The sequence below is a fragment of the Cynocephalus volans genome, chromosome 5 (genome assembly GCF_027409185.1).
Source record: "Cynocephalus volans isolate mCynVol1 chromosome 5, mCynVol1.pri, whole genome shotgun sequence".
Lineage (NCBI taxonomy): Eukaryota > Metazoa > Chordata > Mammalia > Dermoptera > Cynocephalidae > Cynocephalus > Cynocephalus volans.
In genome coordinates, this window is record NC_084464.1 from 147,615,199 (window position 1) to 147,642,581 (window position 27,383).

A 27,383-nucleotide genomic window follows, 5' to 3' on the forward strand; every position below is an offset into this window, starting at 1 on the left:
GCAAATAATCTCCACTGTAACTTCCAAGATGTTCTCATCTACGAATGAGAACAGATCCATGTGTTTTGGATGTTTTTGAGAGCACTTTTACATTAAGTCTTGGCAAAAGTAGAAGTATTTTATGATGAAAATTGAGATCATCTTGAGGGAATATGATATAGTTAAGAAAGAACTGTTTTCCCCAAAGAAACTGAAAAGAGAGTATGCCATCCCATCATATGTAATATTTTACATAATTATATGGATAAATGCATAGATATAGGTATAGATAATACATATGTGTCCAGAACAAGAAGAGTAATTTTTTGAAGCTGACATTCTCTAAGTCTGATTTTTTTGGTATTTTACCCTTTATTCCCTAAATGGAGACCTTAGTGTGCTGACTGCTGTAGTGTGATTGGTCTAGACATCAAGGTGTTGGTTAGAAGAACAAATGCCAGAAACATAAAACATGTTTGAGAGGGTTGAGTGTGTAATGAGGAGTTGATTTGAGTTTACTTGGTGTTTTTCCAGGGTGGTGGGTGAATTGGTTTCTCCCTGGCTCTGGGAAAACACCACTCACTTTGTGTTACATGAGTGAAGGGCTCTAAAATAGTTTCCAGTCAATAGGAACAGGTTTCCCTTCAGCCTCAGGACAGCACTTACCGTTATCATGATACAACAGCATGTTGCATCTGTTTTCTTGCAACACTTGAACCAGTGGAAGGAACCAGTGCATTCCAGGTGTGTTTTCCTACAGACCTGATGGGAACAGAATGCTAAGGATTCAACTGGATAAGTTCCTGGCATATTCAGTGCCTTTTTATATAGTCTATCTTTGTTTCAAAACTCTTAATTTCATTTTTCCGTCAGCATATGAGAAGACTGTGAGACTTTAAAGTGATCTTATTTAAGTCCATTACACCAAGAAAATCTCCCTTTAATTCTTATAATGTAAGAAACTTTGGGTCCACCACAATCTATGACCCTCAACGTGTTAAGAACTATCAGCAGTAAGTGCAAATAATTAGAAATCAATAATTCCTGTACTGTGATTTCAGAAGCCTGGTTTCTTGTCTTTTGCGACAAGTCACTCAAAACCCTATGGCCTACAATTGCTATTTATTCATCTTTAAAATGAAGTCATCAGATGAGATCATATTTTAGGTCCTTCCCTGTATTGAAATTCTCAGTCTCTGTGTTTACGATAAATGGGAATCCTGGGCCCCATCTTGTTATATAACCTGGTTCCATCAAATAATAGGGGAAATTTTTGCCTTCCTGTTGAAGGAGTGGATGACTCTTATTTCATGAATGCTTGGAGGAGTGATGACTCCCATTTCATGAGTGCTCTTGAGTGCCAGATGCTCTGCTAAGGGTTGACAGGCATTATTTTATTTAATCCTATTATAACCTATGGAGAGCTATGTTATTACCATGAAAATGAGGCTGTGCAAGCTTAAGTTCCTTACCCTGGGTCACCAGCTAGTAAGTGGCAGAGTAGGATTCCAATGCAAGACTTTCTGATCCCTTGGCTGGAGTTCTCAGTAACTGCACAATTCTTCCTCATGTAGGCTGTCCTTATTACTTGAAGCCTTTTTCTCTCTGTTTGACTATGGCCATTCCTATAAAGAGGAATGACATCCCAATGGATTTTGACCCTGTGTTCACTGTTGAAAAGCTGCAGCCTTTTCTGTGACAAAGTTTGGAAGGGGTCCCCTTCCAGGTATCACAGAAGCAGGCATCATGGTGGTAGTTCTCTTAGGACCACTTTATCGGTGTAGCAGCATTAATGGTTTCTCAGTTGGATAGTAATACAATAAAACTGACCTGGCTGAGGACTGGATAGTCTTCCTGGATGATTTCCACATTCATTAGAGGGATTTTCTAGCTGGTGAGATTCAAGTTGCTATCAATTCACAGGTGCCAACAGAGTGTCCCTATGGTAAGAGATTTACATGTAGAACATAAAGTTAATGAAATTGGGGTCACTGCTTTCAAAATCTCTGGTTTGGTTGTCACTGAAGTGTATTGCAGGGAGTTTACTGCTCTAATTCATGAAGAGCCCCCAAACCTGTGTTCCTGTATGTCTCTCCAGCCCCATCCTGCTACAACGCTATGCTCTGACCCTTGAGCCACCCAGATTAATGTTTCCTTTTGAAATAGGTAGGCTGTCTCCTGATACAGAGGAAATACATTTGTTGTCCCTTCTGCCTGGAACCATATTTCCCACCCCCTTCCCCATTTCTTCACTTGTCATTGTTTCTAAAATGTTCTATGTCTCACTTACTAGACTGGATTACTGTTGTAAGTTCAGTGGGGACAGGGACTATGACTGAAAGCTTGCAATTATATGTAAAAATGCTAGTTTGGCGGGCAGTCTGTCAATTCATACATAGTTCCTGAATAAATTATGGTGCTCCGAGGAATGGGAGAGATCAGCTCTACTGCCTTCCATTCATTCACTCATTCGTTCATTCATTCATTCATTTATGCATTCATGCACGCATTTGATAGATATTTCTTAGGTAACAGCTAAGTGTCAGGTATTGTGATGGAGTTAGGTACTGAGGCTGCAAAATGTATAAGATCCAGTCCCAGGCTTCAAAAACTCCTGGTGACAACAAACACATAAAATAAAACACACATTCTAAAACCTCCTTACAGTGGAGAATTTCAAATGTCTACAAAAGTAGAGAGAATATGCTAAAGAACCTCCATGTTCTACCCTATAGTTTTCAGTCATGGCCGATCTTGTTTCATCTATATCTGCACTCGTTACCCCCTCCTGGCCCCAGGAGGGGGGTAATTTTGAAGCAAATCCCAGGCATCATGTCAAGTCATTTGTATGTGAGAGGGGAATGTATGAGTTATGTGGACGCAGAAGGTCCGGTGCCACGCCAAAGGTGTTTAGGCATTACCTATCAGTTCTTAGAAATGTGGAGTTTGGGCAACAGCACCAAGAAACAGTTTAATCAACTTCAGTTGTATAAAAATGAATGGTTGCATGCATGATGCCTGTTGTCAGTCAATTTCGATCAAGTTGGCACCTTATGTCACTTACCAGTTGTGCTAAGAAACTGCACGAAGAAGTCACCAGTCAAGCTCTGTCCTACTGCTTGTACAGGTCATACCTCACAGCTCTCTTCTCAAGCTATGCAGAGTATGATATTCAAAAAACACAGTAAAGTTGAATATTCTACAGTTTTTAACCACATTGCTAGAAATTTCCGGATTGTTCTGAGATGAATATATTCATTTCTAAAATTCTAGGAATATTATGGATCACTTTTTCCCCAGTCAGGTTTTGACTGGTCAGATGCTTTGGAAATGCCCACATCCTCAGGACTGTGTGCTAAAGGCAGCCAGAAGAAACTTGAAGTGTGATTCATACTCATCAAAATCTGTGAATCTGGTCTAAAATTGTGACTTCATTCCCAACCCAACTAGTTCTGCTTTTCTTTCCAAATTTATGATTATATTAAGCTCTTGGTAGTTTAGAAATGGAAAATGAGTTCAGTCTAAAATTGCCATCTGCTCAATCCAAATGTCCATTCTGAGTCTGAATATATACTTGCACTTTTTAAAAAGCAAATGATCAATGTTCCCATTCATTTCTCCACATTTTCAAGTTCTTAAGTTTCCTGTGTAATCTCTTTTGAGCCACTGATAGCCAGCATAATGGATCTTTCAGACCTTTAATTCCAAGAGACCTTATATTGAGTATACAGCCTACTAAATCCCTTCAACAAATTCCCATGACTTAACCAACTGACTGTAATAAAATAAAGCTATGCTTTTCTCTTGTGTAGTAATAGTAGATATTCATGTATCTTGATTTGATATTGCATACTTAGCACCTAGCACAGCACCTGAAATATAGTAGAAATTTAATAAACATTATCTGAATTAATGAAATATCCTATGAACTGTTGATGATTGAAGAGTGTAAACATAAGCAAATTTTATAGCCTTCCTCACTGTCTTCATCATACCTGACAATCAAGTGATGTGCAAGTGTTAGCGTATCCTCTCTGCAAGAGGGATGTGGAGGAGGCCTTCTCTTTCATCCCATTCGTTGTAGAGGCCCCTCTCCATGCCAGTAAACTGAGTTTGTTCATATTTAGCCCAAGCTTTTCATATTCCTTCACAACAGGTACTTAGGTATTACTTCTTCGTGCGTACGATTTTGATAATAACATTTTCGCTAAAAATCTGAAGCCTTTTGCACCCAAAGGAAAAGCAGGCTGCACTGAGCCTGAGGGAGGTAGATAGGAGGAAAAGACATTTCTGCTGGGGATTTAACTCTATCCAGCCACAGATGGCATTTCTCCAAGAGAGCAAGGCTTACAAGAAGAGAAAAATGCAGGGAGAATCCTGGGGAACTTCTGTGTTTAAGGGTGAGGTGAAGAGTCATGAGGAGACCCCTGGGCAGTGGGTTCTAAAGTAGAGAATGTGGGCGAACCCCCAGGGCTGCAGCGTGGGAGGTGAGCTTCATCAGCAACTTTCGCATTTTTGTCACAGATTCACTGGAAGGAAACTATTTTACATTGTGATCGAATATAGTGATGCATACACAAAACTGAAACAGACATTGCAGGAAACAATATCCCTGCATCATGAGATGTACTCCAACATTTTCCATTCTGTTCTGTGCCATGCTGTGCTATGCTATGCTATGCAATATCATTTATTGTATGCTGGTCTCCAATGTTTACATTTATTTTAAGACTTTGTGGTGGTTTGTACTCTGTCAACCCCTCCCTGAATGGTTCTGGATTAGTAGTGGCCACAAAAGATACCTGGTGAGAGATTGGGAAGCTTGAAGTATATCAGCAGAAGCCCTGGTTTTTAGACTCTGAAGGTTGGCAGAGAATGCCAGGCACTGTGACGGCTCACACGTGGTGACATGGATCTGCTAGCTTTCCTTGTTGGCACGAGAAAGTGCCTGGACCCACAGCAACTTCAGGAGCTGCCAGATCTCCTTCATCTTCTCCCAGGCCTGAGCCAAGTGTGTGCAGGTCCATTGTAAAGAGCTCCAGTGTCTCTTGTAGGTCACCCAGGGCATCAAGGTTGGAGTTGATGAGAAACAGTTGTGGATCCAGTTGTCTTCATGGTTCTAGTGTTCTCATGAGCTCCATTTTGTCTTTGTTCTTTCATGACTGCCAGCCTGGCTGATCCATAGTGACATTAGGCTCAATACCAGACACAGAGGCCGCAGCCTGTTCAGGCTGTTTTACCAACTCCCATAATACTCAAGTGCCTCTCTATCCAAGCTTGATGCACATAGCTCCTAATAGGTCCTGATATGGAGGCAGAATAATGGGGTTATTACTCTTTTTCTTCTTATTAGGTTCCCGAATCCATTAGCAGCAGGAAAGGACTTAGAAGTTTTTATTTATACTTGTTTTTATCTCATTTAAAATGCTTACTTTTGTGTGTTTTTAACTTAAATGTAGCTATAGATAGAATTGGTGTTAATAAGTGCTTATAGTTGTAAGTGTGTGTGTGTATATATATATATGTATATATATTCGTAAATAAATATGCATATGTTGAGGAGGTTCCATGCCCCGATTTCTTTTCTGATTTTTTTCCCCCAGACATTTGGAGACAACTGCTCTAGAAGTGGGAGCTGAGGGAGTTCTGGGAGGGAGAGAGCAGTCAATCCTGCCCTCTGTGAGGTCATTTTATTCTTCAGGAGGGGACTTGTGTTCACTGGAACCCACAATAATGACACTATGGCCATATTTGCCAAAGCAAGACTTGGATATAGGCTCTGGCATGTTCTGGATGTTTGTGGAGAGAGGCTAATGGAGGGTGTGAAATCAGCCAGCCACATGCCATCTGGGTGTGCCTCCCAGGCCCCCTCACCATCAGCATGATCTAATATGTCCCTTTACTGTATGTTTCTGGTTGTTATGTTATGTGTTAAAAACTTTTTCCTGAGACAACCGTTTTCCAGCTCAGACCATCTGTAGCAATGCTGGGAGCGGTACCTCAGAGAAAATTATTTGAGATCAGTTATTATACTTGTTTTATCTCATTTAAAGTGAATTTCTGCAGAATACATGGCAGGATGAAGTGATAGGGCTGGTACAAATAGTGACATTGCATGGATTCAATGAGGCCGAGCAAGGAAACTAGAATTAAAGTCTCTTTTTATGGTTATAGCAATTTCACCTGAAAGGTTGCTGAAGGTGTTTAGCACCTCAAAATCTTTAAACAAGCTAATTAAGAGTGAAAACACATTTTGAAGCAATTCAAGACATCAGTTAGGCTTCATTGTACTGCAGTAATTTCTTGTAGTGGATTTAACTTGTAGGGGAAATAAATAAACAAACACACACGTATCCATCCCTCTCTAGAACAACAGGGAGCAACATAAATATAATATATAATGTATGTTACATACAGTATATCATATGTACTTCTTATTATGGACTGAAAAAATAGAAACAATAAATGAGTCAGGAGTCTGTTTTGTTTCTTGCCCCTCACCTCTGGAGAGTTAGAACAACACATCTGAGTTTTCCCTTGGGCTCTGTCTTTACAGATAAATAAAATAGTACCGCAAGTTCATTTGTATTCACTTGCATACAATCTGCATACACAGATTATATTGTGTCTCCTGGTGTTTTCAGAGACTCTTTCCCCACCTTTTAAAAATTTTTCCCCTTAAGTCTTGAGATCTTCTAAACCATGAGTGACATCTGGGGAAAGAAGAGAGCAAATAACAATGATACAAATGCTTTTTGTTTTCATAGTACTTTTGGTTTTGCAGAGACAGAAGTGCATTTGGGATAAATCTCAGAAATACTGTTAAACCAATTGTTGAGAGAACAGAGCTCTGTGTCTTTTCTCCATAATTGCAACAGCAGTCTACCCGGTCTGAACTGTTTGGTACAGTGCCCCTTATCTCTATATTTTTATGTTGATTGTATGAGATGGATGTTTGATATAAATGTGCTTTGTGGCTTCTGGGGAAGGTTACGTGAGTTTGTCTTCCTTTGAGCTGCCATTGCTAGTGGGACCACAGATTTAAGTCTGCACCAAGTGAAATGGGTAGTCGTATGGACAGATGCTGGTTTTGTAATAAGAAAAGGAAAGAGAACTCGAATCTGCCTGTATCTTTTCTCGTTTTTGAAGACAAAGATGGGTAAACTCTTATAAAAAGATAGCGTGACTCAAAATCTCACAATTTACTTTAAAAAATTATTTTGAGGAAATAAGGTTTTCCCCTGTTCCTGAACTCGAGCTAATATTGCTTAAGCCTAATGCATGAGAACCGAAGGGGAAACATAGAGGCAAAACAGATTATGCAAGTAACAAACTCTAGACTGGTAACTCTGAAAGCTTTAAAAGAAAAGAAAATGCTTGGAAATTGTTTCAGTGTTTTAATAATGGCATTTATTATAATAAGTGTAGAGATCATTTAAAGTTATATTATAATCGGAAGTTTATTTTGCAGCATCAATGCCTTTTGACATCAGCATTGTAGGTGTGGAGACAGACATAAGCTTCACATTCCCAAAAACAAAACCTCAGTAAGTGTGGTGCTGTTGAAACAACAGCTGCATTATTTCAGTTGCCTATGGATGCATGTTGCAAATATATATGGTTTTTTTTGTTGTTGTTGTTTGTTTGTTTGTTTGTTTTGGTATTTGGCTGGTAAGGCGATCTGTACCCTTGACCGTGGTCAGCACCATACTCTAATCAAGTGAGCTAACCAGCCAGGCTTCATGTTGCAAATATTTTTAGTGTAAGTAAATATTTTCACTGAATGGGGTGTGTAGCTATCTCAAGTAAGAACAAGTTAGATAAAAATGATGCAAAGTTTGCCAGATAGTCCTGAAAGAGCATGGATTTTTAAAAAAGCACTGTATTGAGTTATCGATGAGTTTGGGGACATGAAACTATCACTACCATCAAGGCCATAAACATATCCATCACCTCCCAAAGTTTCCTCCCTCCCCCTTTATAATTATTAGTTTTTCTTTTCTGAGAGCCTGGATTTTGTATGAATAAGGAGAAAATCATCAGGCAGTTCATTGAGAGTTAGAGCAACAACTCTCATTGGTTCTGTTTGATTGGGACATAAAGGATTCTTTGGAGGGGATGGCAGACAGGACCTACTTTTTAAAAAATGCACACATTCTTTTATTCTTTTACCTTTCTTGGCATTTAAATCATCAAGACTGATGGTAGTGGAAATTATGCAGACTTACTGCACATCTGGAAAGTGATTTGGGAAGATGTAAAGGTGGCGGTACCACCCAGTTCTAAATTACTGTATGCTGGGCGCCAAGCAAGAAGCAATAAGTAGCTATTGCAGCTTATTGCAGGGTGTGAAATGTTGGCTTTCTTTGGCCTGACTTGAATTGAACAGCTGCTTTCTTCCTCATGAGCAATAAATAGATATGTTTTTCAGGCCCACAAGTTATTGGAGGAGTTTTGAGTGGTTTGGAATGAGATAGAGAATTAAACTTTTTCACTAGTACGAAAAAAAGTTTGATCAGTAGCTTGGAAACCTTAGAACTGAAGTGAACGTGTTTGTGATATTGTGAAATATTTATTTGGTCTTCATCTGGCATGCAACATCTAAAATCTTCAGAATCTCCAAAGTGATAAGTGTCTTTTTTTGCATGTTTATGAGATGACTGACGGCTGGCCACCCCAGGTAGCTTCAGGACGGGGACTGCTCACAGGAAATACTAAAGTAGGATTAGAGGACTGGGGCTTTCAAGCCCCACCTGCCAACCTCCAGGAATAGAGAGGGGATGGAGGTTGCGTTAATTACCAATGGCCAGTGATTTAGTCAATCCTGCCTGCGTGTAATGAAGCCTCCATTATAACCACAAAAAGATGGGGTTCAAAGAGCTTCCAGATAGTTGAGCACACCTCGGTTCCTGGAGGGTGGTGCACCTGGAGAGGGCAGAGAAGCTTCGCACCCCTTGTCCTCTCTCCATGCCTTGCCCTATGCATCTTTTCATCTGCTGTTCATCGGTATCCTTTCCAATATCCTTGATAATAAACCAGGAAACGTAAGTGATTCCCTGAGTTCTGTGAGCCATTCTAGAAAATTAATCAAACCCAGGGAGGGGGTTGTGGGAACCTACTTTGTAGCTGGTTGGTCAGAAGTCACAGGTAAAATAACCTGGAGCTTGCTATTGGTTTCAGAAGTGGGGGGGCAGTTGTGGGACTGAGCCCTCACCCTGCAGGATCAGACAGTATCTCCAGGTAGTGTCAGAATTGGATTGGAGAACACTCAGCTGGTGTCTGCTGCTTGGCGCGTGCATGTGTGTGTGTGTGTGTGTGTGTGTGTGTACATATCTCTAACTTGTTCTTACTTGAGATAGCTACACACCCATTCGAGTATATGAGAGAGGACAAAAAGGGGAAAAAAGTAGTTTGCTTTTTTTCTGTTTTCTGATGGCCGGCCAGTTACAGGGATCCAAACCCTTGACCTTGGTGTTATCAACACCGTTCTCTCACCAACTGAGCTAACCTGCCAGCCTAGAAAAAAATAGTTTGAACAAAACTACTTAAATAATTTTCTTTTAATTTTTTTCTGCTGGCCTTGATTAGCTCAAGAAAATAATCATGCAGTTCACAAATGTGAAAGCTGGCTATTTTTGAAGGAAACCAGAATTCCACATTGAAGTGCCTTTGAGTGTATGAGAGGGAGAGTGATTGATTTCCATTCACGAGCAGCAAGCCCAGAGGAAAGCGTAAGATATATCCCCCTTTAACAAGTGCACTTGGGTGTTAGAAGACGTGGATTTTCTATTTGATCAAAGATGGCAGGTGTGTTTTTTTTCCTGGATGGACAAAGGCAGAAATTTCTGCATGAAAATAGAATCACATTCCTGAAAAGCTCAGGATCTTCCAGGGGCCCGGCTGCTGTAGGGACCAGTGCTATAACTCATAAAAAGGGGATCTCGGGTAGAGTTGTTGCAAGGCCTACTCCCCTTCCCCCTCAAACACACTGGGAGGGAGCTCCTTTGTCTTTCCCAGTATCTGCTGGGAGAGGAGCTAAGAAAATGTGAGACACTTGAAGTGAACAGGCATAGCGAGGACTCTGTTTCTTTGAAGTGTAAGCAAACATCCGCAGGCTAATAGAAGGTAGATGTCTGATGCTGAAGACTGCCCGTTTCTAGGAATTGCCCAGGAACTTCCCGAATGGCCGAGCCAGGCTCTTTGCTCTCATAGTCATGGCTGATAGCAGCTGGTGATCCAAACAGATGCCCCCATCGGAGCTGCTCTCCTGCCCCTCTTCTCTCCTAAAGTTTCCTCCAGTATTTCCCTTGGTTCTCCTAGGGGGAGGGGTGTGGATGGGGGTGAGGTAGGGTGGGTGGGAGAGGGCCTGCTCAGCACCTCCTTTTGCTGCTGGAGGAGGTTCTTGCCCCCTGGCTCCTCTCTGGTCGTCCCAGCCCTTTCTTGACTGGGCTGGGGTTGGGGACCAGAGTTGAAGGGGACTGAAAGCCAGGTTGGTACCTGGTACCTTTGGAGTTGATTTTGTAAGATGGGCGATGCAGGCAGCCTGGAAGGTTCTCAGTGGAGATCTCTATGTAGCAAGGTCACTTGGGTGGCTGGCTCAAAGGCAGATTGGGCAGGGTGGGGAAGGAGACAGAAAAGCTGGGGGCAGGGGGGTGGGTTGTAGACGTTCATGTCATGGCCCATGGGGCATGTGTTGTGGAGCTGAGGCGAGTCAGGGCAATCCTCAGGACTGTGTTTTGATTTAGCATGCTGTATTCAGGAACCCGCCTTACAATGCTCTGGGCTGTTTTCAGGCAGTCTCCTTTACTGGAGGCAGTAAAGCCAAGGCTGGTGGGCTGAGCATCACTGTGCGGGTCCTCAGAGGTCCAGCAGCGGGTTTCCATCTTAAACAATACGAGTTCCCTACTAGCAATGTGACAATAACCATTTGAAGAGGGGTGGTCTCCCACATCATCTGCTGTGCCTGTCATCTCAGACAAGCCAACTCTGGTGAAGGATGACTTGCTCAGACGGTTTCAAATGTTCAAAACTCTTACTGGCTCTGGAAGAGTCCTTGTGCCTAGCTTTGTACTAGGAACTTTGAGGCAATTACCTCAAATGTAGAACATGCTATTGGTGGGAAAGGGAAGATCTTTTCTAAAAAATCATTTCTTTCTATTTCTGTTTCACCTTTCCCTTTGTTCTGTAAAATCAGTGAACACAGAAAAGTGGGTAGAGTTGATGGCTTGCTCTGACCCAGGCCTCCTGACCAGGTTTAGGTCTTTTGCAGGAAAGCTTTGGTGGAAATCTTCCTCCCAAATCCCACTTTCCTCTGTAAGGCTGCTTTGCAGTCTTAGACCTGTGTTGCTATGGGTAATGCACTAACATTTGAATAACCAAAGGGGCTGGCAAGCAGTTAGTAAAATGGAAAATGTGTGTGCAATCTTTAGGTTGTCTAAAAGCTCTTTCCTTAGTTGTCTTGGTAAAATTATTTTCCTGGGTTGTCTTGGTAAAGTCGTTTATTCATAACAAAGACAGAACATGTTGGGAGGAGAAAAGGAACAGAGGAGAGATGTCTTAATGAATGAATTGATAGAAGAAATTGCATAACTTACAAATATATGTAGCACTCCTGCCATCCTCTCTGTATGTGTTCAGACATGTATTTAAGAATCCACTCCCCTAGAGAAGACTGTAGTATAAAACATAATCTTGTAGTGAATATTGTTAGCTAAGTAAGTTTTGAGCACTTACTATGTGCCAGGCAGATTGCAGTCATGCCATGCTTAGTGAGGGCTTGTTTTGAGAAATGCCTCCTTAGGTGATTTTGATGTTCTGGGAACATCATAGAGTGCACTTAGACAAACCTAGATGGTGTAGCCTACGACGCACGAGGCTATGTGGTACAGCTTAGTGCTGCTAGGCTACACGCCTGTACAGCATGTGACTGTACTGAACACTGCAGGCAGTTGTAGCACAATGGTAGGTATTCATGTGTCTAAACGTAGAAGAGGTACAGTAAAAATGTGGTATAAAAGACAAAAGTGGTACATCTGTATAGTGCACTTACCGTGAATGGAGCCTGCAGGACTGGAAGTTGCCCTGAGTGAGTCAGTGAGTGGGTGTGAAGGCCTAGTTCATTAGTGCACACTACCATAGACTTTATAAGTGCTGTACACTTAGGCTACATTAGATGTATTAGAAATAATAAATGAAGTAATTGTGCCACGATGGCTTCATTGTAATCTTATGGGACCACTGTTGTATATGAGGTCAGTCATTGACCAAAGCGGTGTTAGGTGGCCGTGAGTGCACGTGAGTAGGCTGAGATCCAAGTGCTTCACACATGTTACTGCATTCATCCTCACTGTGGGACGGGTGCTGCAGTTACTTCAGTGTGACTGAGAGATGAAGAAATGTGTCCAGGGCCACTTAACTGGTAGGAGGCAACAGAGCTGGGTGTGAGCTTACGAGTGGGCTCCAGAGCAACTGCCTGGGCCCCTCACCTCGGTGAAGCAACAAGAGACATGTTTACATATTTATTCAGGTGAATTTGTAATGTGTACTCTTGAACCTGTATTTGGAATGACTAATGGATAATAAGTCTAATGAATAACATAAATATGAATGACTGTAGTAATAATCATGAATAATGAATACTAAGGAACACTACTGACTAATGAACAATAAGATTTTCCACTTTTCTGAAGGTCTCATGAGGGTGACGTGAGCTGTGTCCCCAATGCAGCATTCTCTGTGGATGCCTGAACTCTCAGGCTCCAATTGGTGTATCTGGGAAGGGGTCCTGGCATCTGTACCTTTCCTAAGCTTCGTAGGAGGTGCTGGTGCAGCCACTGGCCATGGTTGGGCATTAGGGAGCCTCTTGCTCACATGGTGCCATTGCTGGAGGTGCTCCCCTGCTGGCTCCTTTCTCAGCCCACTAGGCAAGCAGTGAGGTGTGGGTTGAAGCCCTGGGCTTTGGCACCAGACAGTCCTGGGTTGGAGGCCTGGCTTCTTTTCTAGTTAGCCCTGGGATCTGGGGGCAGTCGCTCACCTTCTTATAGCTACTGTTCGTGCATCTAGACAGTGAAGAAAAGAGCAGGTCCTGGCTTAGAGGGCTGCCCTAAGGATCAGCAGATCTCACATGTGAAACTTAGCCTGGCACACGGTCACCACTTGATAAATATCGGCCAGCGTTGCTATAAACGCTGTGTAGAGAGAGACCAAATGGCTGAGGGGCTTTTTGAAAGTGGACTGACCTGACCACTTCGTTCTTTTCCTGTTTCTTCCTCCCCCACCCCACTCCACGCCCCTCAGGACGGTTCGCTGGGAAACATCGACGACCTGGCACAGCAGTATGCTGATTATTACAATACCTGCTTCTCTGATGTGTGCGAGAGGATGGAAGAGCTGCGGAAACGGCGGGTTTCCCAGGACCTGGATGTGGTGAGTGGGTGGCACTGGGAATGCGCTTCTGCCAAACAGGGCTCCACCTCCGTCCTCATTACAGTCCTAGCTCTGCCTGGAGCACCCATCTGCAGGCTGCTGCACTAGTGGGGGGTAACAACTCCAGATCCCTAAAGGACCAACCCACTCCTCCTGCAGGTATGAAAACAGGCGCTATGATCAAATCTTTGCGTTCATCGAAAGATGAGATATTTATTTTTATTTTTTTTTTAACTTAAGGGGAAATGTTGTCTTTACTATTGACCAGTGTACACTACATTTTTATTGACTCTAAGCCCAAAGGGTGTCTAGACTGGTTCTCTCCATCTTTCCCTTTCCTTTTTCTTTTCTTCCTTCCCTTTTTCTTTTTGAAAAACACAGTAAAATTAAAAGAAGCAGGAAATCACCCATAATCTCTCACCTAGCAGTAACCATGTTGGTCTTCTTTTATGTTTTAGTGTTAGCAGGCCCCCTTTCAGTGTTTGTTGGGGTATTTTAAAATCGGCAATGTATAATCCTGTATAGATATAAAAAAAATCACTTCTTGCTTTTTTACTTAACATTTTATTATAGTTCTTCATGTCATTGAGACCTTTGTCATGACCATCTTTCATGGCCATAGTCTCCTCTGTCACTCAGATATATTGGAATTCATTTGACTGTTTTATAAAGACCTCAGCAGCTGTGCTGACCTCAGGACCTCCTCAGAAGAAAAGGCTTGATTCTCCATATCACCTCTGCTCATCCAGACCAACTCCTTTGGACCATCTCATGTACTGGTGGGCTGCGTGGATCTGTTTTGAATAACAGAGTTTCTCTGCCTTTCAGCAAAGTTGGAAAGCTGCTGATTCAATTGAGTCCTTATTTATTTATTTATTCATTTTCTTCCATAAATCTACTTGAGCCGGGATCAAGAAAACAGTAACTAAGTAACTAATTGAGCACTCATTATGAAAATGTAATTATTTTATTAATAATCCCTTTATGTTATATAATAAGGCTCCTATTTTATAAGGGACCCAAGAAGTAGTTGGGTACCACTCTCGTGTATTCTATAGGTGGACACGATGTTTCCACCCTAAGACTATGGTATTCTTATAATTTTTTCCCTTAACCTAAATAAAGATTCCTTGGGTCAGGAGTAACATTATATCATGACTGCCAAATATTAGTTAATTCTCCTTCCTTTTTATTTACCAATTTAGTAGCTGGGAGGGTGCGGGGAATGGGAGTTAGTCAAATAGAGTAGATAAGGCTGAGTAGTGCCTATTGGGGGTAGAAATGTGGACGTCATCATTATCAAGGGCTTCTTTCCTATAACTTTGTTCCCTGGCATGTGTGAATGGCAGGGTTATTTTCTTCTTTTTAAGAAAGTAACTCCGTGTGTCAAAAACACTCCCATCTGCCATAAAAATTAATTAGGCTTTGCTGTTGAAGCATAGGTAATGAAAAAATACTTACATTTTGGCAAGATGACCACAGAACAACTATTTAAATATTGCACTGAATTCCTGAATGTTGCTATTTTGACCTTGGAATGATAGTCTGGTAGCATACTATGTGGCCTCCTTGGACATTTCACTGTGCAAGGAACTGATTGATGTGAATTGGTAGATGATCATTGATACAACACTAAACTGTTCTTGTCAGAATTCTAGCTGGTTACCAGTTGGAGTTACCATAATCATCCCATGGTGTCTGAGAACATCAGAAGGGTAGCTTCTAGGTAGGAAAGGAAGCCTGCCTGTCAGTGGGATAAATAACCTCCTTCCCATTTAGACAGATGGGTCTAATTTGGTGTGCTCTGTTCCAGAGCTTCAAAAGACAGTCTGGGGAAAAAAACACCACATGAGCTTAATTGGTTCCCATCAAAGGTGCAAGAATTTGGTGGTGGGTAAAATTGATGGGAGCTAATTCAAGCCAGGCTGGAAGTGTGACTGTTCATTCTTTAAATTGCAGTTAGTGAGAAAAGTAAGACCCTACATTGGCATATTCAAATTTCTCTGCTGTAAAATTCCAGACACGTTGCAGCAGTAGACGGGAATTCTCAAACTGCTGAAGCTCAGCTTAGATGACCTGTTCCACATGTCATTCACATGGCTCAGAAGTCTAGACAGCCATAGTGGATGTGTTTCAAGATTATCCACCATTTAGGCCACGGGTGCAACACTGCTGACCTACTGAAAGTTCTCTTTTACGGTGGTTACCTCATCACAGGTTCCACTCCTGATGGGAACTCATTTTCTTCAAAAGCTATAACTTTCAGTCCATAATGTTCCCTTTTATTGCATCTGAATTTAGCAAATATTTCTAGGCTTTCAAATCTGCCTTCAGACAAGTAGACAAACTGCCTCCTTGCTTGGCCGCTTGGCTGGAACAGCTTTGGGTATGAGGACCTGCAGCTAAATAAAAATTGGCTTTAAAAAGTCAAAAAATGCATTGTCCGTAAGAGCTAATTACATGTTAACTAGAGAATAAACAAACCAAACAGATACCCTGCCCACAGAGGTGCTTGACTTAACCCTGAAAAATAAAAGGTTTTGTTAATTATATTAGTTCAGTAATTAAATTTCTGGACTGTATGTCAAGGTCTTTCTCTAGGACCTAATTACCAGGATCCTGACTGGAAAGCATTTGATAAAGTGTCTTTGAGGCCAGTTAGTTTTGGTGAAAGCAACAGAGTACAGATGGGTAAAAATTCAACAGTATATAAAGGGGTTATGATTCAAATTTATAACTATGATGAGTTTTTATTTAGCACAAAATGAGCCCTAAAGAACGGTGTGTTTAGACCTCAGCCTTTGCCTCTGCTGGGGATTGGGACTTCAGTGCTGTGAACAGCAGAGAAGTTGCCCATATTTACCCCACACTTGGCACATCCCTGAGCACCATGTGATTTTTTTGGCTGGGAGAAGCTGCAGTCAGAAATGACAGCAGCTTTCCAAGTCCATAATGGGACCATCTCTAGTGATGCTAAGTCTGACATCTGTCAAAGTGACACTGTGGCCAGGAAAGGAACATGCTCAAGGTGGCCTCTTATTACTGGCAGTATCAACTTCCTCGGCGTCTTTGAGATTGAATCTGTTTGGGTGCTGGCAGAAAACAAGTTTGTGCGGTTGTTGGTGCTGCAGAGAACTGACAGAGAAGCCCTCGCCTCCAGCCACACACTGCTGAAGGTGATGTGCATGTCAGCAGCCAAAGTATGGCCTGGACTTTGACAAATTCTCACTATGACTGTGTGTGTAGAAGGAAAAAGGAGCCCAGGCAGAGACCCACCAAGGCCTTTAAGATATAAATAAAAATATTGCATATTATAAAGTGAAATGAATCATTATTGATGGTGTAAGAATGATTCTGGGGTATAATGATTGTTTCTTGCACTTTTAATAACTTTCTAGATACAGATCTAGACTAAGACAATGGCAATAAGAATAGTGTTCATCACGACCATTGGTAATTCTTAGAGCTTCCTTAGACTGTACCACGCCCACTCCAAGCCCAAGCAGAAGTCCTGGCCCCTGGGCTTTCTGCGGTGGGAAAAAGGGTACAAGAAACACTAGTGGAAATAGGCTGTGGAGTTGGACAGACTGGGGTTCAAATTCTGGCTCTTTTACTTACCTGGCAAGTTGCATTAACCTTTCCAAGCCTCTGTTTTCCCATCTATAAGATGGGGTTAAAAATATCTCATAAAGTTATCATAAAGGTTAAGTGAAAAAAACTGCTGTCATCATAAGTGACCTGTAGCTGTTCATTTAGTTCCCTTTCTCTTTCTGGTTCAAAAGTTTGTGTAGTAGTGCTGAAGAGTATACATTATTTGTTCTTCATTAATATTTAGTCACATGAGTGCAAGGATTTTTTTTTTTTAGCTTTTTATTTGGGGAAATTTCAAACATATATAAAGAGCATAATATAATGAACTTCTCATGCCTATTAGATTTGGGGTTAAAATTTACATTGAAATACACAAATTTTAGCCATACAATTTTGTCAAATGGCTATAGCCACGTCACTCACACCCCGGCATGATATAGAACACATCCATTGTCCTGCAGAGTCCCCTCATGTTCCTTCTAGTAAGTCCTGGTTTGAAGGCAGGGATTTTTGTGGGTCTAGTTTGGTCACGTCTATACCCCAACGTAGAGAACAGAGCATGGTACATAATTAGTGCTCAGTGAGTATTTGTTGAATTGATTTATGCAATTATTTAAAAATATCTAATGAGCATCCAGCCTGTATTTGGGATTTTTGTTCCAGAAACACAGATGAAAGATGTATTCCCTACTCACAAAGAGGTCACAATTTAGCAGGGGCATGAGACAAGTAAACAGACCATTAAAATGCTGTGCAGGAATTCGGAAGAGGTCTCACCACCCCCCGACCCAGTTTAGAAAAATCAAAGGAAGCTTCATAGAGGAAGTGATCCATCAGCCCCCCAATCATAAAGAACATGGAAGATTGACCTACTTTTGGAAGACATTGCAGAATAACTTAAGGCAGAGGTCACTGTTTGCGCCAAGGCCAAAAGTTGAGGGAGAAAATGTGGCCTTTGCAGGCCATTGCAAGAAGCTTACTATGTTTGGAAATTTGGGTATAAAAGATGTGGAGAGAAAAGATACATGCTGTTCTTTCACAGGTCCTTGGATTATTAATGACATAAAAAATACAATAAAATGTTGTTCTGTTTCATCACTATTTACAAGACAAAACAAAAATAATTGCCATTTCGCAATCATTGACCGGCAGGGCCAAAGTGAACTTGTTCTGGCTTTGCCTGTGGCTTCACACAGGCATGCACACATAGTCCAGTCTATGGAGTTTTTGTTTTGTTTTATTGGCTATTCTTCTTTTGTTATTTGCTACAGACAGCAAAGCGTGTGGAAAACAGGTCTCCTGTACATTTGAGCTCCCTGGAATATATAAAAAAATGATTAGGAAAGTAGGTTGCCCCCAGCTCAGTCTGTAGGTCACCAGTGTTTTTAGAGAATGCTGGAGCACAGAGGCACAGAAGACAAATGTACCCCCAAATTCTTATTCTTGTGTTCACAGGATAAGAATGAAAACCCCGTGGCATAGTATCCTGAATTCTGCTAAAGCCCAGCTGTTGCTCTTAAGGGTATTTGTTCTTGTTTTGTTTCCTTTTGTCTTAAACTTAACATTATTGGCTAGCTTTGGGCTACTGTTGATTTGCAGATTGCAGTCAGAATCAGTGGGCATTAGCTGGTAAGTGTGAGCTATATTTTGCTGTGGGATTCACATACTTGATGTCAAAATACACTGAGGCATTATATCTTAAGCCAGATGGTGATACAGTTCTCTGTTCTGGCTCCTTTCAGACAAAGTGGCATTTGTAATCAAATGTCCGGTCCCAGTGTAGTCAGCATTTTTGTGCATTGCACTGCATGAACTTAGACATAAACAGATCTCTTGGTGCCAGATTAGACCTTGGCATCCCATATCTCTGGTAATGGATGAGGTTTTTATTACACCTGTAAGCAGTTCAGGTGTGTTTTTATCCTCTCACACTTAGACCCTTATGCAGACTGCTGTGTTCTGTGTGATCTAGCAGTCTAAGAGTAGAGAGTTCTTCAGATCTAACAACTTCAGCTTCTTTTTTTCTTTTTGTTTCTGAACATTTAGAAATGACTGATTTTTATTTGTTTAGCTTTAACAAAACATAATATGCTTGGGGGATTAAAAACCAAAATAGAATACTGCTTAAAATATAAATACTTGCTAGAAAGGGAAAAGTCTGAACTTTGTTGTTGTTTCCATTTACATACAACAGAGAGAATTCCTAAATTTTAATCAGATTGACACTAACTGGGAAGAAAAGCCAAGCAACTCCAGTAAAAGAGGCCACTCTGATGGCAGAGTCTAGCGCTTGGCCTTTGATTGGGGAGGGGGCCTTTGATTTGACTGGAGCATTCCTGTTTTTGGAATCAGGAGTTTCCAGAGGGTGAGCACGGCCCAGGCCGGGCGCCTTTTTGGAGCTCTGGAATAGTGAAACCTGCTTGCCAGAATTGTAGTGCGATCGAAATGTTTACTTCTAATAATTAAACACTTTTAATACAGAAGATTACAGTGTAATTTACTCGTGCTAATCACAAGTTAATTACAGGCTATTTAAAAATGTTAATTTGTAGCATACTAGGGGCAGTAAGGTCTTGAATTAAGACAATATTTAAAGGAGCAGGATGAATGTTTGCCATTTTGTGGGGGGTTCCTGCAGTCGTATCTATAATGTCATTTAACAGTGATGTCAAATGTCTAAGAAGACTGAGTGGCTCAAGCCAAGCAGCCCACCTGTCCTTTAAGGCCCTGCTTGAGGCATGAGGAAGCTGGGCATCTGGAATGGGATTAGGCCCAAATGTGCAGGGCCCAGCCTCGAAGTCCCCTGGAGCAGGGCTGTGAGCCACAACCTGGCAGTGGCCTCCTGACCTACAGGTCTGTACTTTAAACTAATCTCTCACCATAGCTCCAGCACACAGAAATGATTAAGGGCAGAAATAATTGAGTCCTGGAACACCGAGTTTATTGATTGGAGCTTTCTCTGGCCACGTCTTCTTAGAAGATCATCGCACCCATTTCAGCAGTGTGTTTTGATTTGTAGCTGCCTTTTCTTTCAGTTTGGAAGTTATAGGAATTTTAAGTAGAAGAAAGCAAGATGGTAAAATGTTGAGCTAATTTGTTTGATGCAGTTGCTTCAGTTATTATGGCTTTTAAAATATTCAATATCTGTAAAGACACAAACTGATTTGGTAACTTTGGAAATACATCTCAATACCCCCAGTACACAGCTCTTGCCTTTCCTTTAGTGTTTCACTGTATTACTCAAAAAAGAAAATCAGATTCTAGCTTCTTTCCCCCTCCCTTGATATTTCAATCTGTAAATAGAAATGGAGGTTTCATTTAGCAACCCTAGAATGGTATTTGAATCCTCCAGGAGTAACGATGTGCTCCTATCTCTGGCTATTCTGAGGCCTGTGCATAAATTGTTTATAAATAATTTATTTATAAGTGATGGTTTGAGAGACTTTCTGCAATGATTTAGAATATGAGGATGTTCTAAATTTGTGCTGTAGCAATGTCGTCCATCTCATGGGCCCCAGCAGAAACTGATGGAACTTAATAGGAAATAAATCAAGGACAAGTCCAAACCAAATTAGAAGCACATCATGAATATTCGTGAACATCTGGATGTGTTTCTGGGGGCATATGTTATTTTTTTTAATGTGTGTGACAGCAGAGACATGGCTTTTTAACAAAGATGCCAAAAGGAAGACAGATTCCCATTTGTGATTTCAAAGGGTATTTTTGTTTGTATGTGTACGTCCTTTCTCCTTAGGATGTGGATTTCTCTTTTTCAGGATATGCTTTTATCTCATTCATCTTTTGGAATCTGTTCTGGCATTTTATCTGCATTCTTCATTAAAGTTAGTCACCTGACTCATGAAGGTTAAACATTTCTTTCTGAAGAATAATTTTAACTTAAGGAGAAATTAACAATTCAATATTTTTTGATGAATCTTAAATGCCAGTGATATTATGACAATTATCAATTAAGCTGTTTTGCATCATTGGCCATTGGTATGATTTCACATGTCTAAATCTCAGGGCTCTGCCTTGTTACCTAAAGTGCTGCCAAGAACTAGGGACGAAGGAACAAAGCATGAGGAGGCCCTAATAAAAACCAATCCTAATCACAAAAATGACGTTTTTAAAAGCACATTGGAGTTTATGAGGCATCCACATCTATAACCTTATTTAGCTCTTTTTTAAAAACCCTGTGAGGTCTATAGTAGTAACTTAAGATTTCGGTTGTGCAGATGCAGACACCATGGCTCCGAAAGAGCAGGGGTTTGACCTGGTGGGTCCACCAGCCTGGACCTTCACTGAGTGGAGCCTCCATTCCAGCACTGACCGAGGGGGATGACATTGTAAAGGTTAGATAAGATGTTTGTAGAGTACTCAGCATGGTTCTTGGGTGCATGATAGGGCTCGATGAATATTTATAATAGAAATGCTAATTGTTGATAAGACTAATAATCATTAAATTGGCACTTGTGAAAAGTCAAACAGCTAGGAAATGTCAGAGATGGGATGATTGGAAGCCAAGAGGTCAGTGCCAAATTCTCTGAATCCCCCAAGCCACTCACTAACTGTGCATTTTCCTTTCTGGAGATTCCTCTGAGAGCCTCCCTGAAGGGTGGGTGATACCTTGATTTACAGATTATAATATAAAAATGTAATGTTATCAACCATAATATAATAGAAAATACTAATATAAACTCGTTTTATTGCATAAATTACAATACACTCATAAAAAATTGAAAAAAAAAATTCTTTAAAGTAGAAGTTTTAAGTCTCCTGATACCTGCTTCCCAAAGGTAACTATTGTGGGCTGGCCAGGTAGCTCAGTTTGTTGGAGCGCAGCCTTACGACACCAAGGTCATGGATTCGGATCCTCAAGCTGGCCAGCCACCAGAAAAACAACAACAACAACAAAAAACCCCGGGGATAACTATTGTAAACAACTGGGTTTTAAATAGCTTTCTAGAAGTCCACATTATTTTCTATTCATTCTCCCTTTCTCTCTTCTCTCTCTCTTTACATATACAGACATGTACACTCACATACAAACATACATGGTGCTCTACCTACGGCAGATTAGAAGCAGCAAATTAAAAGAGGGTTGACAGGTTGCTAGACACAATGATCAGAAAGCAGTAAGAAATGTTAGCAAAGGAAGAGACAGAAAAATTTTAAAAGTGTATACAGGAACTCAAAAAGCCCAAAGCCTGGTCTGTTAAGAACAGGGGCAAACAACTGACTTACTTTGTAGATTCTGTGGACAATCTTGAGTTAAAAAGAATCTATTAAATTACATTCCCTGCATGGTTTAGAGCACATAGAGTCTAGAAAAAATTTTCAGAAAAATTCATTCAAGAAATTGAAATAAAATTTTCTTAACTTTTCGCTTTTGCTCAAAAACTCAGTTTATTTAACAGAACAACCTAATATTAGAGGGTTCTGTAGTATTGTAATTTTAGTGTATTGTGTAATAACTTTTGAGAGATGGTGGAATGGTGGCATACAGTATTTTTCATGAGAATGGATGGCAGAGAAATGGTAAAACAGCAAAATAAAAACAACATTCACCAGTATGGGGATCTGAACCCTTGACTAGCTTTTAATTCTATTTTCCCATGAACAGTAGAAATAAGGTAAAGGTGAGTGATGCCTGTTGGTGGGACAACTTAGCAGAACTGGTCTGGACAAGCATGTCCCCTAGACTAGGGTCAGGACTCTACAACCTAAGTTTTTTGCTGGTTTCTGAGTAACTCAGACAAGGACATGTGTTATTATTCAGCTTATCGTATGCCATAAGCTGGTCCAAATGCAAGTAAATAGCTTAGGTTTAGATGAATTTAATAGGGCTAGACTTAAAAGAATGTTAATACCAATTATAGTAATATCCAAGATTTTATATATACATGTATTTCTTTTTCCAGGTAGATACTGTATCTTCTTTTAATTGAATGCTACAGCTGATTGTATTCTTTATGAAACATTTATTGAATACCTACCATGTGAAAACACATAGTATATATTCTCTCAAAACACTCCCATAGGGCTTTTTAAAATGAGTTTTTTAGTTGAGGTATAATTCATATACCACAAAATTTATGCTTTTAAGTGTACAATGCAGAAGTTGTTAGTATATTCACAACAATTACCCCGATTCCAAAATTCTGCAGTACTTTGAATTTTTATTTTTTACCTTTCTATAGTGAGTGCATGCTAAATATGTTGTCCACTACTGTATTTCTATGGCTAAAACAGTTCCTAGCATGTAGTAGATGATCAATAAATACTTATGGGATGAATGAATGACAATACCTGTGCTTTTGGAGATACCTGGATTCCTGCCCTCAAAAAGTAAGTCTCTTATTACCTGCTTGGTTTTTAAAAATAAGCATGACTAAGAAAAACTCTTTTTAAGCAATAAAGTTTTAGAGAGTATAATTCTGGAAAAGAAGTGCCTTTATTACAGAATGAACCCAAACTTCTAATTAGAGGTGGAAAGTATATATTTGATAACAAAAAAAATCTCTTCTTTTGCCTTAAAGTTTGCTTATGTAAACCTCCTTTCACTATGGTTCTAAGAGAGAGGCTGTTGTCTTCAAATGGGTATCCAAATGTAAATATTCAAGATCCAGTGAGGATGAACTACATAAAAACTGGAGTGCAATAGAGAAATGCATTTGGTATTCACTCCAGTTCTCTCCAAATTGACTTACCACCCCCATCCCTGGCCTCAGCCCAGCCCTGCCACATGTGGCTGCTTGTGCCATCTCCCCTGTTGGATTTTCTGTTCCATCTGATAGTAAATTCTCCAAGGCAGCAACTTTTGTTTTTTTGTTTGACACAACTGAGCCTATTGTACACTCTTCTGGAGCCACAGAGTAGCAGAGAGGGAAAAAATAATAATGCAAGTGTTGGAAGCCAAGTAGGACCCATGAAAGAACCAGCACTAGCTGGTCACAGTCTAGGCGGAGACTGTTGCTTATGCTCTAGGGCAGCTTGACTGCAAGTTTACAGACCTTCCTGCACATGAGCAGATGCTCAAACAAGGAGCTGTTCTTCCTTCTGCCTCTTGCCTCTCCTCCCCGCCTCCTTGTCCTCCCCTTCCTCTTCGTACTCCACACCCTGGATGTGAGATGATTCCATGCCCCTCTTAAGTGCATGACTGTCCCTTTAGCTCTGGCATCCTAGTTCCCACCTCCCGCCCGTGATCACCTCTGTGTGCACATTCATGTGTGTATGTGAGTGTGTGTGAGAGAGAGAGAATAGTAGCAATTAATGGTGGCTAGGAGTAGTGGAAAATATTGTAAAGAGAGGGAGGGAGAGCAGGAAGGAAGGAGAACAGAGAAAATGCACCCTCTGCCCAGGCCCCTTCCTCTTTCCCTTCATGACTTCAGTGGGATTTGGTTGAATGGTACAGAGGAAAACAGGAGGTTCTTCTGCTCTCTTCCACCATGTTTTACTCCAGGCTGGGTCCAACCAAGCTGAGCATGAAGATACCTGTCCAGCTGCTGCCCTTCCCCTTCCATCTCCTCAGCCCAGCACTCCCTTGCTCTTGCGAGCATCCTAGCTCCCTTCTCACCACCTGATTTTCTATCTTCCTAGAGCCCATCCTCACTGCTGAGCCTTTACCGCCTTCACTGCCCAGGTGAAAACAACTGCCAGTAATGATTCTAGGCAGTATGTCCTCACTCACTTCCTCTGGGGGACAGATTCATCTTGGAATTTCCAACTGGGCCCCAGCTCCATTTTCCCATAGAAACTTGTTATGCATGGCGGGTGAGTTCTGCAGTTCTGTATCCCAGCTCATCAGAAGAAAAACTGGACTTTATGGCTTCACCTAGGAATATGTCCACTTTTGCTAACTTTAAAACTTGGTTTGATACTTTTGAAAAAATCAGAAATAGACGGTGTCACCTTTGGACACCAGCTCATCTTGTGCTGGTACAGCCTCCATGGTAATGGAAAGCTTGGTGACATTTTCTCTCGGTGGAGATGTGTCCTGTATGCATGCCACACTGGTTTGAAGATGGGACAGGGAAAGGGCAGGGCTGTGGAACAGGCCAGACGAGCATTCTTCTCTTTGCTGGGTGCCAGTCACCTGGCCCGACCCCAGGAGATGAAAATTTGGAACTCAATCCAGCTCTTTAGCCAGATTTGAATTTATTCAGCAATCTGCTTGCTTTTTTTGCTTGCTTGTTTTGGCTGGCCATGTGAATCCTGAAGAATACTTCTGAAGGACTTCGTTAGAGGCCCAGGGTGAGCATTGCTGTTGAGTGGAATCTGTTACTGAGCTGCAAGAGATAAAAAAGAAGTTATAAATAAAGTCAGTTAGCATATGTTTAATGTTATTTTAATTTGTAGCGTTATGTTAAATGATGTTACTGTTTGCATACAGATTCCTAAAATGCTAGTGCTCAAACTTAGAAACAACAGTGTCCTGTCTCTCAGCACCCAGCAGAGGCAGCAGCAGATACATATCACTTGCTAGTGCAGCTTGTGGGGGGTTGTGGAGCATAGATGCTAAGAGCCTGGGTCTAGGAATCCAGGTAAGCAAGGAAGGGTCTGGCCCTCAGGGACTGGCCGGGTGAGTTCACGAATGTCAGTGAAGGCGGAGAGGAGCAGGGAGAATCAGGGGCCAGGGGGACAGGCCCTTCTCAGGTCTAGGAAGGTGTTGTCCACAGCAAGGTGGTAAGAGGAGAGCAGGATAGTAGTTTTATTATTTTCATTTTTATAAATTATTTTATGTTATTGTTTTAAATTGTGATAAAATATCCATAACATACAAGTTTTTTTTAAGTGTGCAGTGCAGTGGCAGTAAGTGCATTCACACTGCTGTGCAGCCATCACCCCGTCTATCCACATCATTTCTTTTCTTTTTTTTTTTGGTGGTTTTCCGGTATAGGGATCTGAACCCTTTGACCTTGGTGTTATAAAACCATGCTGTAACCAACTGAGCCAACCAGCCAGCCCACAAAATTGCTTTCATCCTGCAAAAGCAAAACCTTGTACCTATTAAACAACTCCCCTTTCTGTCCCACCTCCAGCCCCAGCCCCAGCCCCAGCCCCTGGCAATCACCATTCTATGTTCTGTCTCTATGAATCTGACTTCTCTTGATACCTCATATAAGTGGAATTATACAGGATTTTTCCTTTTGTGATTGGCTTATTTCACTTAGCATAATGTCCTCAGTCTTCCCCCATGTTGTAGCATGTGTAAGAATTTCCTTGTTTTTAAGGCTGAGTAATATTTCATTGTGTGCACACAGTACGTTTTATTTATCCATTCATACATCCACAGACAGTGGGATTGCTTCCACTATTGGACTATTGCTAATAATGTTGCCTTGAACGTGGGTGTTAAAACATCTCTTCTAGTCCCTTCTTTTACATACCCAGAAAAAGAGTTGCTGGATCATATAGAACTCTATTTTTAATTTTTTGTGAAACTGCCTTATTGTTTCCATAGTGGCTTCACCATTTTATATTCCCAGTAACAGTGCACAGGGGTGCCAACTGCTCCACACCCTGCATCCATTCTTCTCCTTGGTGTTTTTGGGTGTGAACTGGTATCTATCACAGTTTTGATTTGCATTTTCCTAACGATTAGTGACGTTTTCATATGCTTGTTGTCCATCTATGTATCTTCTTTGGCTCATTATCTATACATGTCCTTTTCCCATTTTTGAGTTGAGTTGTTTAATTTTTTGTTGTTGAGTTGTAGGAGTTCTTTATATATTCTGTACAGTAATCCCTTACCAGATATATGATTTGCAAATATTTTCTTCCGTTCTCTGGATTGCCTTCCCCTCTGCTGATAGTGTCCTTTGATGCACAAAAGTTTTTACAATTTTGATGAAGTTCAATTTATCTGTTTTTTTCTTTCACTTGTGTTTTTAGTGTCATATCCAAGAAATCATTGCCAAATCCCATATCATGAGGCTTTTCCCCTGTGTTGTCTTCTAAGAGTTTTATACTTTTAGATCTTAAGGTTAGGTCTTTGGTCCATTTTGAGTTAATTTTGAATATGGTATAAAGCGCCCCTGTAGCTCTTATTATCATGCAGTTTATGCATTGTTAAATAAATTCAAGAGATTTGTTATGAAGAAAAACAGTCCCTGCCTCCCCTCCACCACCTTTCTTGCCTCTAGACCATCATTTGCCCTGTATACTTGTCACTTCACTCTGCTCCAATGTCACTTTCTCTACAGGTCCTTCCTTGGTTTTCCAAAGGAAGTGGCCCCCATCTTTCCAAATCGCCATTGCTGTTGTCATACTTCCCATGTGGTGTCATTCTTTTCTACCGTGTGTTATTACTCGTGCACTTGGCTCATCTCTTCTACCAGATTGTAGCACCAAGGCATCTGGGTTGAAGTTACATCCCTGTACCTTTC

General features: G+C 41.1%; 1 protein-coding gene across 2 annotated transcripts in view; it reads left to right on the forward strand.

The window, feature by feature from the left end:
* SASH1 (SAM and SH3 domain containing 1) overlaps positions 1-27,383 on the forward strand; it is a 174,740-nt gene that overhangs the window by 25,795 nt on the left and 121,562 nt on the right. For both annotated transcript variants that reach the window (XM_063098328.1, XM_063098329.1), the window contains exon 2: positions 13,276-13,404. In XM_063098328.1, the coding sequence (XP_062954398.1) occupies positions 13,276-13,404 (129 nt within the window). The remainder of the gene's footprint in view (positions 1-13,275; positions 13,405-27,383) is intronic.